This window comes from Theobroma umbraticum, unplaced genomic scaffold (assembly GCF_002168275.2).
Source record: "Theobroma umbraticum cultivar Fairchild unplaced genomic scaffold, ASM216827v3 scaffold_55.0, whole genome shotgun sequence".
Lineage (NCBI taxonomy): Eukaryota > Viridiplantae > Streptophyta > Magnoliopsida > Malvales > Malvaceae > Theobroma > Theobroma umbraticum.
In genome coordinates, this window is record NW_018397270.1 from 4,573,497 (window position 1) to 4,586,056 (window position 12,560).

Consider the following 12,560-nt stretch of genomic DNA (forward strand, 5'->3'; position numbering starts at 1 on the left):
GGAGCTAGCATTATTAGGACAGAAGCAAATAAGCACAAGAATAAGGCAAGTCCCAGCTTAGAGCAGGATATTTAAAGTAATAAACGACAGGTGATGCACTGATTTAGTAATGAGTCTCAGCTTCAAATTGGGGTAAAGGAAGAATAAAAGTGGCAATTTCAGTCCACCAAGACTTATTAGGTTTGACATATCAAGCGAGGTCTAGATTAGACGACACACATAAACAAAGTTGTCTCCAGGGAGTGCACCAGAGGATAGACAGACCGAGGAATATTTAGACAAAAGATTGACTTCAAATACAAGCACCTATGCTGTTTTGGAGTATAGATGCTGGCAAATGATGTCCACAGATCCTTGAAATGACAATGTTTTAAGGCTCCAGATCCCGCCAGTTGATAAAGATCCAGCTAAGCAAAGATGGTTTTCATGGCTCCACAATAAGCTTGAAAGGATCAAATCTGCTGACAAGAAATGAAATACCTTGGAATTACCAGTAAATCCATATAATAATTCAAAGCATGCATTAAATAGGTCTGGAAGTATTAAAGGAAGGAATTACCCTTAAAATAATTTTAGAAGTTTCACTGCAAGGCTCTGTCATCTGCAGGTCCATAATTTGATGCATTCTTAGAACTATCTATGCAAGGGCTGTTCTTAAATTGTTCCACATGTTGGGAGTCCACCAATTGGGAAGGACCTTTCGAGACCTGGTGGGTAAGGATGCATCACAAAGAGTTCAATCAGCAGCTTTAGTAACCAATATACATGGACCAATGTACAACGCACACAAAGGTGCTTGGGCAGGAGAGCATAGTACCTTTTTCCCCTAAAAGGATCATGGAAAAATTTACATTTGCACCAAGGCTAATGAGAGTTCAATTTCTGTCATGGACAATGAGAACGCCTGGAGAGATGCAAATCAAGAAACTCTTCGAGATGCTATTTGGACTAATTTACTTAATCCTGTCTGTTATATTTGTCTGTGCCTATATGCATCATCAAGGAAAAACTTTTTCCAAGTATTTGGTGATTTGATACGAGAATTTGTAGTGTTTATGTTAAAAGGTTCATAGAAATAAAGCCCAGCCTCTAAGTCAGTTTAGTTACAGTCAAACAGAGGTAAAAGGAGCTATGACTCTAAAGGGTACCTAAGAAATACATTTGAAATGGTAATATAAGAAAATACTTGAAATAAATGCATTTTGAGCTTGAGCATGCACAATTCTAGAAACAATGGTGCCTTATGATATTCAAATAGAGCTTATTTCCACTCAGGGTTTTTTTTTTTTTTGAAATTTTTTTCATGGAATTCTCCTACACTACTTAAACCGCAAAAGAAAATCATAATTAAAACATAAAAGCTAAACCAAGTTATTAACCTCATACTCTATATTTTTTGATTGATTTTGTGATTGACTCAAGGTTACTTCAACTCTGGACTTCTAGGCAAAGGATCCCTTGAGAAATGCCAGGAATAGGGTGAGAGCTTGGAAAGGTAAAGTGTATTGGACCTCATATGCTGCAACTCTAACTGTAGCAAATGTTAAACATGTCACATTTTTTTCCTTTCCTTGCTTGGCCAACTGATTGAGAACACCCACCAACCTGAATGTAAACCGAATTGAGCAGCAGACATGATTTGGCAATTGATGTCAACTTATATGCAACATTTTTATTGTGGAATTGCAAACGCATACCTGAATCTTGTCATACCAAGGAGCATAACTACCAAAGCACAAGCTTCAATTCTTTTGCTACCATATTGGCAATTATCCTTGTTTGTGTTAATAGGATTTTTGAATGTTGATCTCCGCTGCAGTGAAGTAGCAGAGGCTTTCTGTCCATTAAGGAAAATGGAGTTTCAAAGAACACCATTGAGTTACTCACCTGGAAAGGAGAATTGGTATACTTCTTCTGAGAAGGTTTGACAGAAGAAATATGATATTAATCTCTATATTCTCTCTTAAAGAGACAAGATGCCTGTAATAGAAACAGGTTTGTTTTAATGTGCTTGCATACTAGCAGAAACATGAGTTAAGACCCAATTAAATAGGCACATCAGAAAAAGTTTTGATAAAGGAGGTATTGTAACGATTCAAGTCCAACCACTGACCCAGGAGCTACAAGAACAATCAAATAATATTGCTAATTAGAAAGAGCCTGTGCATTTTGCATGACATATTTACAAAAATTCACTTGTATCGACCTTCACATGTAACATATTGAGCGCTCCAGATAAATGGTCAGCCCAAGTGTGGTCAGGTCCCCGGGTCCAGTATATGAACCACTTCTTCTTGCTCTTTGTTGACCATTTCGATGCATTCTTTGGATAGATTACCATGAAGGGACTCTATATTGTGGGAATTTTTTGAACCAATTGAGCATGGATATTAGATTCTCCTCAGCTGAAAAAACTCATTATCAGTGCTCTGAGTTTAACAATTACCGATGTGCCTGATGACTTTTTAGCACTAATCATATCGACCTTTTGTAGTATCATTCACACTGAGGTAATCCAAGCTCGTATTTGAGTAAGAAAATGCAACTCCGATCGGACTCTCAAGGTGCAACATGTTTGATTCTGTTCATCGAGAAATGTTAGATCCAAGGAGTAACTTAATTTCACAGTTAGATTTCCATGTCACTGAAGAAATACTAAAGCATTACCAAATTCCATGAATATTCACTCCTGATCAAGTTTCCATCATCCCCTAGCCGGAAAGGACCATGTTCTGTGAATGCACCAAAGCCCAAAGATCAACAACCGGGGCTTGAGAAGAAAACAATGTGCACACAGATAGAAGTTAAGCCAAGTAGGAAACTTTTTCAAACAAGACACGACCACACCTTGGAATTCAACAGCCAAGAGCAGCACCAAACTAGGCCGCAGATTCTTACCTCTATTAAGACACAATGTCAAGGAATGTCACCGTGGGTTGGCAGAATCAACTTCCACAAAGTAGTATGTTTCGGTTCAGTAACAATGTAACCAGAGTGTTGCTTGAACGTAAGATTGGCGACTTGACCTGGGAGAGCTTTTATCACCTCAGCAGAAGCACTGCAAAAGAAGAAGAAGAAGAAGAAGGCGAAACTTCATTCTTTTCCACACGAAGAAGACAGAGTTTGGGTCTTGAGAAAATTTCCTGAAGTGTTATATAGTTTAAAAATACAAAACAAGAAATACGTTATCTGCTTTGAAATGTCCAAAAGCAAAGAACTAAAGTTGTATTCCAGATTAGCAGGACCAGAGCAGAATAGCAGATTGGTTGAAGTCAAAAAAGAACCTAGAAAATTGCCTCATGATGTAAGCATTGCCATTCCACTCAATATCTCATGTGGTTGAAATATTTTTCATTGCTTTATGAGCATCTCATTGGGGAAAAAATAGAATTCCTCACTTAGATCCTTTGCGTTTCCCCTTTTCTCTTCTACTGTTATATTACCCGCCATAATGGCAATTTTTTTTGTTTTTGGAATCATTAGGTTGATGCTTATTTCTTTGCCTATTTCATCCAATTAACTTCCATTACATTAGTTATCAAAATTCCTTTTGGTTATCTGCTATGTGCTACTATGCAGCTCGCTTAAACTTGTATATGAATTATAATTTACTCTCTTGCAGGCAGCTTGTTTGATCACGAAGGCCACCGCTCGGTGCTCTGTGCTTCTCATGACAAGATCCCAAACAATAGGTTTCATCTAGGAATTTCGGTGGTATGTGCATTTTGGAGTTGTTTATGTTCTGGTTGTGGATTTGTACAATAGTTCACTTACCACAAGCAAGGATAAAGGATTTAAGAAATGTCCTTTCAACGGATCTAAGTAAACTCAATCATGGGCTTTTCTTTTATCCGCATTCATATTTTCTCAGTTCACCATATGTAACAATCTTATGACACAAACCATTTTGAATAACAATCTTACTGCTCTTGTTATTCTCATTACAATGATGGGAATCTACCATACAATAAGATAAGCTAAAGAAACTAAAATACAAATTCCCTATTTTGACATCCTTGAAAACATATATGTTACATGCAAAAGTCGAAGTTTGCATGCAAGAAAGATAATTCCCTATCTTCACAAACCAAGGCCTGAGCTAGCTGGCTAGCCTAGGATTATCATCTAAGCCTTGCCTTCCGTCCTGTTAAATAATGAAAGGTTGAAAGGTGTGCAGCGGCGAGAACATGCATTTCTTGGTTATTTGTTAAAGAATCAAGTAGTCATGTATTTTTTTTGTCAATTGACTCTCCATATTCAAAATTTGATCAATTCAATCCTTTAACTTTTAAAATTTGGACAATTTCATCCCTCCCCTCCCCTCTTCTCTGGTCCCCTCCCTTAAGTAGGTGAAAATTTATTAAAAATACTAAACTTCCAAACCCGAGCTGAGCTGGATGCATTTGAATCTTTATATGCATCAAATTTTAATAAATTAATGATCATGTCTAATGCAAGATTATTAGCAATCTCCCCAAATGCTCATTTAAATCATTCCATTTAGGATTTTCCTCACTTGAGTTGCACAATTCTCAATGTGCTTAATGACATTGTTTGATTCATTTCTCTTAATGCATCCAAGCCCAAAGATGAACGACCAGGGCCTGAAAAGAAAACATTCTACAAGCAGACACAAGTTCATCTAAGCACCAACAAAACCACACCCTTGAATTCTACTACAAATGGCATACCAAACAACATTAGCCATATTTGGATTCAGTAACAATGTAACCAGCCAGAGTATTGCTTGAAAGTAAGTAACATTAGCAAGTGGCTTGACCTGGGTTGCTGTTATGTGCAGGAGGCATAGGTTTCAATTTTTGTTTTGTATCTGGGGTCTTGAAGGAGTATTGAAGGTGTATACTCATCATCAATGTAAGGATATCTTGCCCAATAACTCTCTCTGTGGGATGTTTTGGTTTCTGATGATCCCCATGGAGGGCATAAATTTATTTCCTCTTTTCTAATGAAAGCAGATTGATAATTAAAAAACAAAAAGCATGTAACTGTTCTGGTTGGTAGTCAAGGATGTTTCAAGCTGAGATGATACACAGACAAACTTGATACATATTCCAAACTTTCCTGCTTCCTTTCACATCACTAACTATTTCTTCACAGAGTAGAGGTTCAAATTCTGCATTTAATTGTTTGGGGAAACCATTTTTCCATTTTAAAATTTAAAATTTTCTGTAAATAGGACATCTATTGCAAGTGTTGTTCAAACTGTAATTACATGGAGGAACTAAGAACAAGTGATTTGGCTGAGAGCTAGCTAGAAAAAACCTAAGGTGTCAACTCAAGATCTGTTTGCCACATTTGCAATTGCTGCTATCTTTTTTGGGAGTTCTACCTTGTCCGCACCTACAAATTTATCCACTTGCCGTCCATCTTTAAGAAAAAAGAATGTAGGAGTAGCATTGATATCCCACGAAGTGCTCAACTCCTGTTTAGTAATAGGATCAGACAACATAAGTCACCAAGTTATCTCTTAGAGATGGACTAGTAATTCAAGGCAATGATTTGTACAATTTTGATGCAGTGTTTAAATGATAGGGTTAACTTATATAATTCTCTTTCTAGAATGGTAACAGTTCAGGTACAGGGTCAGAAGATAATAAGACATGAAATTTCTTACATTTGAAGGAAGAAAATGCAGTTTCATATATAGGGAAGAGTCATGTTATGCACAAAGTATATTCTGTGGAGAGCTTTATCAAGATAAGAAGAAAAGTGTTTTTAACTTACGGCAAGCTCATCGACATCCACAGTTAGAAACATGAGAGAAGGGTATTTATCTGCAAGCTCGCAGCAGGTTGGTGCTATTGATCTACAAGGACCAGACCATGGTGTACTGAAATTTGCAACAAGCTGTCGGAGGAATGTTAAATGTACAAAAATTAGACCGATACAAAGTGAGAAATTTGAATGGCTCTAAATGGTTATAGTTGCATATCAGTATTTGACATAGAAATCGTGATTTAGAGCTTGCAATCATGATTTACATTTTGCACCAGTTGAAAATGTCATGACATTTATAAACTTACTATCTTTCCATCCCTGGTTGCTTCTGTTAGTTTTGCTTCCCAGCTCTGAATGGTAGTTATATGGTGAACGTTTCTGCAGGCAAGCCCCACACACCGAGCCTGATGATCCTTACCATCTTCATTATGACATTTGAAGAACTGCAAGAACTGTGCACCAGAAGTGATTTAACAATGATTATGGAATATTTGTATATATACACCATATTTACCATCAACAATCATCTGAAGCATGATTTCTTGGCTTTGACTGCAGTTAGATATAAATATTAAGAATTGGAACCAGGAAACTTCAGACTAGAAACCATAATAACCCAAGACCTAAGAAGTAAGAACACCACATAGGAAAAGCACATCAATGATAAAATAGTCTTGTTTTCACAAAGAAACACATAGGTTAATACATTATTTGAAACAAACCATTTAAGAAACCAAAGGCATTCCTGTCAACTGCAGGCAGTTGTAATATGGAAATGAGAGTCTGTAAGGTAGTTGTCAATAAATACAAACACAATGGATTTGCTGTTAAACTTCTGGAAGTCTCCTGCTACAGTTGCTGAAATAACCATTAGAAGTGACCAGCTTCATGCTAAAAGTAAAGGAGCCATGATTGACTGTATATTGATCTATTTTATTTATCCAGGTCATGTGAAAGGAAAATGAAACAAAAAGGGGAAAGAAAGAAGAATTGGGAGAAGGCAACACTCTTTCAAAGGAAATTCATATGTAGAACCTTTTAGAAGTGGATGCAGCCTGTAAAGAGGTACCAAGAAAAAGGCAAACTAGAATTTACATCCAAAGCATTCTTTTTTGGCCTTGTACACAGCTTGTTTTGAAAGACTCACCTTGGTCCAACGATGTCCCATCTGCCCAACTGACCCCCTTTAATTGAAGTTACAAGAGGCCCCTGAAAATATGATAAAATCAGATTGCCTGGATTATTTCCTTATGACCGAAAGAGAGGAACTCTGCTATGATAATAGTAATATTATAGTTCTAATGAATCCTACATGTAAGAAGGGGAAAACCCAAAGATTGAATCTTCACCATTGTTGATTTCAAAGCTCAAAGATCCTCTAATATCCTCATATATTCTGCATTACAATCCCTGGAAAAGATTCCTCTATTGGTTATTCTATCTACCTTTTCCCTAGAGTTTGGTCCAACAAAACTCATATTGCGCTGCTGGAAATATTCATGAAGAACAATGTGCCACCTTACCAGCCTAATGTAAATGGAAGCTGTTTCTCCTTCTCAGTTCAGTTTCATTTTCAATGGAGATTTAGCAATGAAAGGAAAATAAAATGTTTGCGAGAAATCTTTATAAATATGATGCAAATAAAAATTTTGCAGCAAAGTTGATTATCTTTGTATGATGAATAAATGACAGGAAAAAGGGCTTACCTTGGGATCCTTTGGATTTGATATTCTTTATAATCAAATCATTTTCAAGGAAACCATGGGATTACAGCCTTTCATGCCAAAAAGGGTAAAGAGAGTGGAAAATGAAAAGAACTTGGAGGAGGAAGAAATGGAAGAACCAATGGATGTCAACCGAGGATATAGAATTTGAGATGCTATCTTTTGATGGATTGTTTGTATCTGTAACTCCAGGGTCTTTGCCAATTCATGCTCCATTTTTTGACAGAATGAGTTTGTTAGTTATTAGTTATAAGAGATCCTGTAACTAACTGCTAAATTTGGCATGAAAAAACAAAAATGTCTATTTTTCTTCATCTTAGATATCCCTTTTCTGTAATTAAGTTTTTGCACTAATTATCCTGTACTGCAATGATGGAAAAGACACTTTCGTCACAAGATCATGGTTTCAGAGCATTGATTAAAGCTTGTAAGAAATTCATGGCAATTTGGAAATAGTTATTTCCAAGCAAATGAGGAAAAAGAAGCTTATTCTCCCAAAGATTGTTAGTCCAACAACCTTAAGCAGGACTAGAGAATTGAACATTTGAGTGCAAAGAACACAAGGTTTGCTGCAAATCATGGTGTTTGGATGTTTGATTCTGTCTCTGAGGATGTCCGGTTCTTGGATTCAGGTTGTCGAATGTCCTCTATCATTCTAACAATTTCATCCATTTTCGGACGCATTTCTGGTGTTTTTGCCACACATGCTAGTGCAATCTGAAGCATCTGTACCATCTCCTCTTGGAAATGTTGGAACCTCAACAGCTCCACATCAAAGACTTCAGCAGTCCATTCCTCCCGCACAACAGAACGGACCCATCTTGGAAGATCAACCACCTCATCATGCCCTGAAGGCTGGAGGGGAGCTTTGGCAGTCAGCATTTCCAGGAGGAGCACACCAAAGCTGTAAACATCAGACTTTTGAGTTACTTTGAGTGTTTCAATCACCTCCGGAGCACGGTATCCCATGATCCGTGACATGGTTACAGGGGCATTCATTAGAGGAGCCAGGCCAACATCAGAGATACAACCCTCTAGTTCATCGCTGAGGAGTATGTTGGAGGACTTGATGTTGCCATGGGTGCATTTACCACCACCCTCGGTATGAATGTGTGCAATTCCTCTAGCAGTTCCGAGGGCAATCTTCATTCTTGAATCCCAGTCCAGTGGAGTTCTCCCTGCACTCCGGTTTCCTATAATTGTTGGAAACAGATAAAAAAGAATTCTACATCAACATTTTGCAGTAGAGTATTTGGATTTTCCAAGTAAAAATGAGAAGTTCCACGTAAATACTAGTGTGGTTCCAGGTGCTAAGTCCTAATTGTTGAATTTGCCTCTTATAATCACAAAGAAATATTTAAAAGAATGAAATCAACAATTATATGGAGCCAGAGCTGCATCACCATGTCAGAGATAAAGGATTCTCAACTGATTCTGCGTTTGTTAAAGGAATTTTTGAAGAACTTAGGCATCGTATGAAGACCATAGCCATCCCTGTTTGTTCTGATATTTTAGGAAAAATAATCACTTAAATGATAGGCTTTTCCATGTTCAAAGTTTAGTTCTCTGTTCCAGGTCGCAAGAATACAGAAGACAAAAAGAAAAGAAAGTCATATGATGCTAGCTGAGAATGATGCTGCGATGGAGTTGAGAAAGAAGCATACCATGCAAGAGTGAGAACAAGCTGCCGGCTGGCATGTAGTTGTAGACTAACAGCTTCTCATCCTTTGAATAGTAATAAGCACGGAGTGGCACAACATTGGGATGTCGTCCGACCCTGTCAAGAACTTCCATTTGCTGCTCAAACTCCCTTTTCCCAACTGCAACTTCCTTCAATCTTTTCACTACCACCTGTGTCCCCTCCTCCAAAGCAGCTTTATATGTCGTTCCATAACTGCCCTTACCAAGAACTTCAGCTGAAGCTTTCAACAAATCCTCAAGATCAAAGTTGTAAGAGCATCCTTCAAAGAAGAACAATTTGTTCTTTTCAGCTTCCTGCACCCCACTTCCAAAATCATTAGGCTTATCACTCTTTCCACCTCCAGAGATTTTTTTCTTCAGCATTCCACTGCCCCCACTGTCTTTCCTCTTCAAACAGTGTATAACGACCACAACTAGCAGTAGAAACAGAAATGCTAAGCCCCCAACCACTAGGGCAATGATAGAGCCAGCACCAAACTTGTTTTTCGAAGAAGCATGTCGACTTTGAGAAACTGTTGATGGGTTTGGAAAGGAAGATGGAGAAGGAGAAGGTGAAGAGGAGACTGCAGAGCAAAGCTTTAGTGGCGAACCACATAAAAATGGATTCCCAATAAATGAAGAAGAAGGAAATCTTTTGAGGGAATTTGGAATTGATCCAGTCAAGTTGTTGTAGCTGAAATTTAAGACTTTGAGACTTGGGAGATTGAGATAGGGGATGGCTCCGGATATAGAGTTGTTTTGGAGGTTCAGAATAGCGAGTCGTGTCAGATTCTGCAGCGTAGTTGGAATGATTCCAGTGAACGAGTTGTGGGAAAAATCCAGTACATTCAGCCGGGGGGAAAGAGAGGCAGGGAAGACACTGGAGAAGTTGTTGTATTGGAGGAATAAGCGGCGCAGAGAAGGGATGGAGGGGATATCAGAAGGAAGATTTCCATTGAGGTTGTTGGATCGAAGGCTGAGGACTCCGAGAGCATCAAGCTTTCCTATGGTATTAACCGGAATGGGGCCCGAAAGTCCTATACCTGGTAGACGAACAGCAATCACGCGGGTTCTATTCAAATCACAAGTTATGCCAACCCAAGACGTGCAAACTGGGGCAGTTGCATTCCAGTTCAGTTTTCTGGCATGTGGGACAGCAGCAGCAAAGTCAAGGAGAGCTTGCCTGTCAGAATTCAGGTCCGCCAAAACCAGAGGAAATTTATGAAGAGGCAATTGAAGGAAAAGGAAGGTAAGCAAGGCAATGAAGGGCTGGAACTTCATGGACATCTATTCAGTACGAAAGATAGGCAATGATGCCTGTCTGACTCGAATACTTTCTGCTGCTCTCCTGGTTCAGCTATAGAAAACGATGCAACATAGTGAGCTGAACACGTAGCAGGGATCATAAACTTAAAACAACCACATATATAGGCAAATAGATATAGTAATCTGTCCTTTCAACTTAAAGGTGCTAAAGCAAAATTATGCAGCCATTGACAGTGGTAGCACTGTAGCAGTTTATGCATAATTTGGGTTTGAAATTTTTTTCAAAGGTAACAAAAAAGATGGACTTTTCGGCATTAGTAAAGCAAAGCTCTAAGAAGAAAATGAAGTTGGCCCAAAATATAAAAATTTACAAGCATTTTACAAGTTAAAAATACATAAAAGAAATGGGGTCATTCATATTCAAAAGCAAATTGGTAGGAAAAGAATCCAAGGAAAAAAAAAGAAAGCATCATCATAAAGAAAAAGCAAAAGTTGCATTATTCTCTGTTCAGTAAAGAGAAGGCCTCATTGCATGAAAAGTAATCTCTTTAGCACCCCGGCTATATAGGTGTCACCAACTCATGTAGTATCTCTCATTATGTTATCGATTATGTTGGTTTCCTTCGACTGTTGGATGTAGGCTAAGGGCTAAGGAGCAGATTTCTGGTGGGGAGCACAAATCAGTTTAAAATGGGACAAGGAAGCTCTTCTGGGAAAGAACACTGACTTATTTGAATGACAGAAGATTGTTGTATAATAATTAACAATGCCTCAGCTATTCATATACTTTTTCTTTTAAGTGGTGAAGAGAACAACTGATACTTTTACTCCCATCTTTTCCAGGAGCAGAACAGTGTTTAGAACAAAGAGTGCATACTTTTCATAAGTAAATTTTGGTTTCAAAATGAACCATATCATATCTCTAATCCCTGCAATTTACCTGAGCAATAATCATCACTCTTGGAGTAGTAAGCCCAGGATCAGTTACCTCATTCCCCTACCGGTTACCAGACAGGAAATCATTTCTTTTCTCAGCAGTTCTCTGGAAGGATTTTTTCTGAGAAGCATCATGTTTTCTCTAATGTGCAGGAAGTTGAGAATTTGCCTTTGAAATGTATAATGGAGATCAAAAAATTTATGTCATATATTAAAGTCCTGCTGTTCATATCAAAATTAATGCAGCAGAATTAGCTGCTAGCCGCACCAAACCCAAGTTAGCTGCGATGTCTATTTAGTAGCTTTTGAGATGGTAGCCAGCCAGGTTGGTATAACTAACTTGTAATGATGGAGAGCAAATTCATTAAAGCTTGAACAGAAAAAAAAGGTTTTGCCTAGTGAAAATAGGGATCAGATAGCTTTGTGCATGCATAGGCACCAAGGTTAACTAGATTTTATCCGTGGACTTCCTTCTTTTCTGCTGGTGCTGTGGGCAGAATCCGGCCACTAGTCCCTAAAGTGATGGTTTTCTCTCCCCTTCATCTTTTACATGTACAAAAGATAAAGTGAATTTCTCTCTCTTTTTGGATAAAAAGTGAATTTAATAAAGTACCAATCAGGCAGACTTAGCCATGGCATTTAAATTTGAAACATAAATGCTTGTTTGGGTATTCCATTTCAATCCCTGTAAACCATTCTTCATTATGGTCCAAGTACATTATTCTGAGTTTGAATGGGATGAATTGAAAACACAGGGGGGATTTATTGAAGGCCCTTAGACCTTGACTTAACTTGATGATAATCAACAATCTCTGGCATGAAGGAGGCACTGCTTGAACTCACGTGGTAGGGTCATTTCCCTGTCCATTTTGTCTTTAATTGTAAGTTGCAAGAAGTAGCTAGGAAGAGCATAGTTCTCGTATCAGCAAGGGCAAAGCTAGTTAGCTTGCTTGTGGGGGCAGTTCCAAGTGAACAACAGCTATCTCTGGTTAGGAGTCATTATCCAACTTCATTATCTACGTGTGATCGATAAAACAGGGCATGAAACAGATTCCAGTCTCCGTAGCAGGGAATTGAAGAAGTACTAAGAAATTTAAGACTAGTTGACTGAACCAGACAGTGGGGCCATGGTTAATGGCAGAGGGTAGGTGGCAGTTAGCAGGCCGTTATTAATATAGCATCTTAGCTTAACATCAAAAACTATCATCCTAGGCT

At 38.2% G+C, this 12,560-nt stretch overlaps 3 protein-coding genes and 2 long non-coding RNA genes across 9 annotated transcripts in view; all 5 read right to left on the reverse strand.

Moving 5' to 3' along the window:
- Positions 1-71: 71 nt before the first annotated feature.
- On the reverse strand, positions 72-1,730 carry LOC110426306 (uncharacterized). Its single transcript, XR_002446124.1, has 3 exons — positions 818-1,730; positions 560-707; positions 72-458 (listed from the first exon to the last, which is right to left on the reverse strand). It is a non-coding gene; the product is annotated as an uncharacterized LOC110426306 (long non-coding RNA).
- A 402-nt stretch (positions 1,731-2,132) lies between these two features.
- Positions 2,133-3,324, reverse strand: LOC110426305 (uncharacterized). Of its 2 annotated transcripts, none has more exons than XR_002446123.1 (3): positions 2,899-3,324; positions 2,668-2,770; positions 2,133-2,581 (listed from the first exon to the last, which is right to left on the reverse strand). It is a non-coding gene; the product is annotated as an uncharacterized LOC110426305 (long non-coding RNA). The 2 variants fall into 2 exon arrangements; XR_002446122.1 differs by having other exon boundaries at positions 2,361-2,405; positions 2,486-2,581; positions 2,668-3,324.
- Positions 3,325-5,095: 1,771 nt separating this feature from the next.
- On the reverse strand, positions 5,096-7,709 carry CXXS2 (thioredoxin family protein CXXS2). Of its 4 annotated transcripts, XM_021441465.1 has the most exons (6): positions 7,446-7,709; positions 7,052-7,149; positions 6,887-6,948; positions 6,045-6,191; positions 5,746-5,868; positions 5,096-5,443 (listed from the first exon to the last, which is right to left on the reverse strand). In XM_021441465.1, the coding sequence occupies exons 3-6, from the start codon at positions 6,905-6,907 to the stop codon at positions 5,297-5,299; spliced, it is 438 nt and encodes a 145-aa protein (XP_021297140.1). In that variant the 5' UTR covers positions 6,908-6,948; positions 7,052-7,149; positions 7,446-7,709; the 3' UTR covers positions 5,096-5,296. The 4 variants fall into 4 exon arrangements, with proteins under 4 accessions (XP_021297140.1, XP_021297139.1, XP_021297138.1 ...); XM_021441464.1 differs by lacking the exon at positions 7,052-7,149; XM_021441463.1 differs by having other exon boundaries at positions 7,052-7,709.
- An 88-nt stretch (positions 7,710-7,797) lies between these two features.
- Positions 7,798-11,513, reverse strand: LOC110426262 (putative inactive receptor kinase At5g58300). Its single transcript, XM_021441442.2, has 3 exons — positions 11,350-11,513; positions 9,128-10,500; positions 7,798-8,656 (listed from the first exon to the last, which is right to left on the reverse strand). The coding sequence occupies exons 2-3, from the start codon at positions 10,428-10,430 to the stop codon at positions 8,040-8,042; spliced, it is 1,920 nt and encodes a 639-aa protein (XP_021297117.1). The 5' UTR covers positions 10,431-10,500; positions 11,350-11,513; the 3' UTR covers positions 7,798-8,039.
- Positions 11,514-12,344: 831 nt separating this feature from the next.
- Positions 12,345-12,560, reverse strand: part of LOC110426442 (large ribosomal subunit protein uL16-like) — a 1,815-nt gene continuing 1,599 nt past the window's right edge. Inside the window, exon 3 of the mRNA XM_089785304.1 lies at positions 12,345-12,361. Within this exon, the coding sequence (XP_089641430.1) occupies positions 12,345-12,361 (17 nt within the window). The remainder of the gene's footprint in view (positions 12,362-12,560) is intronic.

Bases quoted from the DNA above. Each gene is read 5' to 3' on its own strand.
- CXXS2 (XM_021441464.1), bottom strand. From the start codon at position 6,907: ATGGGACATCGTTGGACCAAG. The intron at 5,869-6,044 runs GTAAGTTTATAA...TTCCTCCGACAG, and splicing joins CAACCAGGGATGGAAAGATA to CTTGTTGCAAATTTCAGTAC. The intron at 5,444-5,745 runs GTAAGTTAAAAA...ATTACTAAACAG, and splicing joins TGGATGTCGATGAGCTTGCC to GAGTTGAGCACTTCGTGGGA.
- LOC110426262 (XM_021441442.2), bottom strand. From the start codon at position 10,430: ATGTCCATGAAGTTCCAGCCCTTCATTGCCTTGCTTACCTTCCTTTTC. The intron at 8,657-9,127 runs GTATGCTTCTTT...CAACAATTATAG, and splicing joins CTTGTTCTCACTCTTGCATG to GAAACCGGAGTGCAGGGAGA.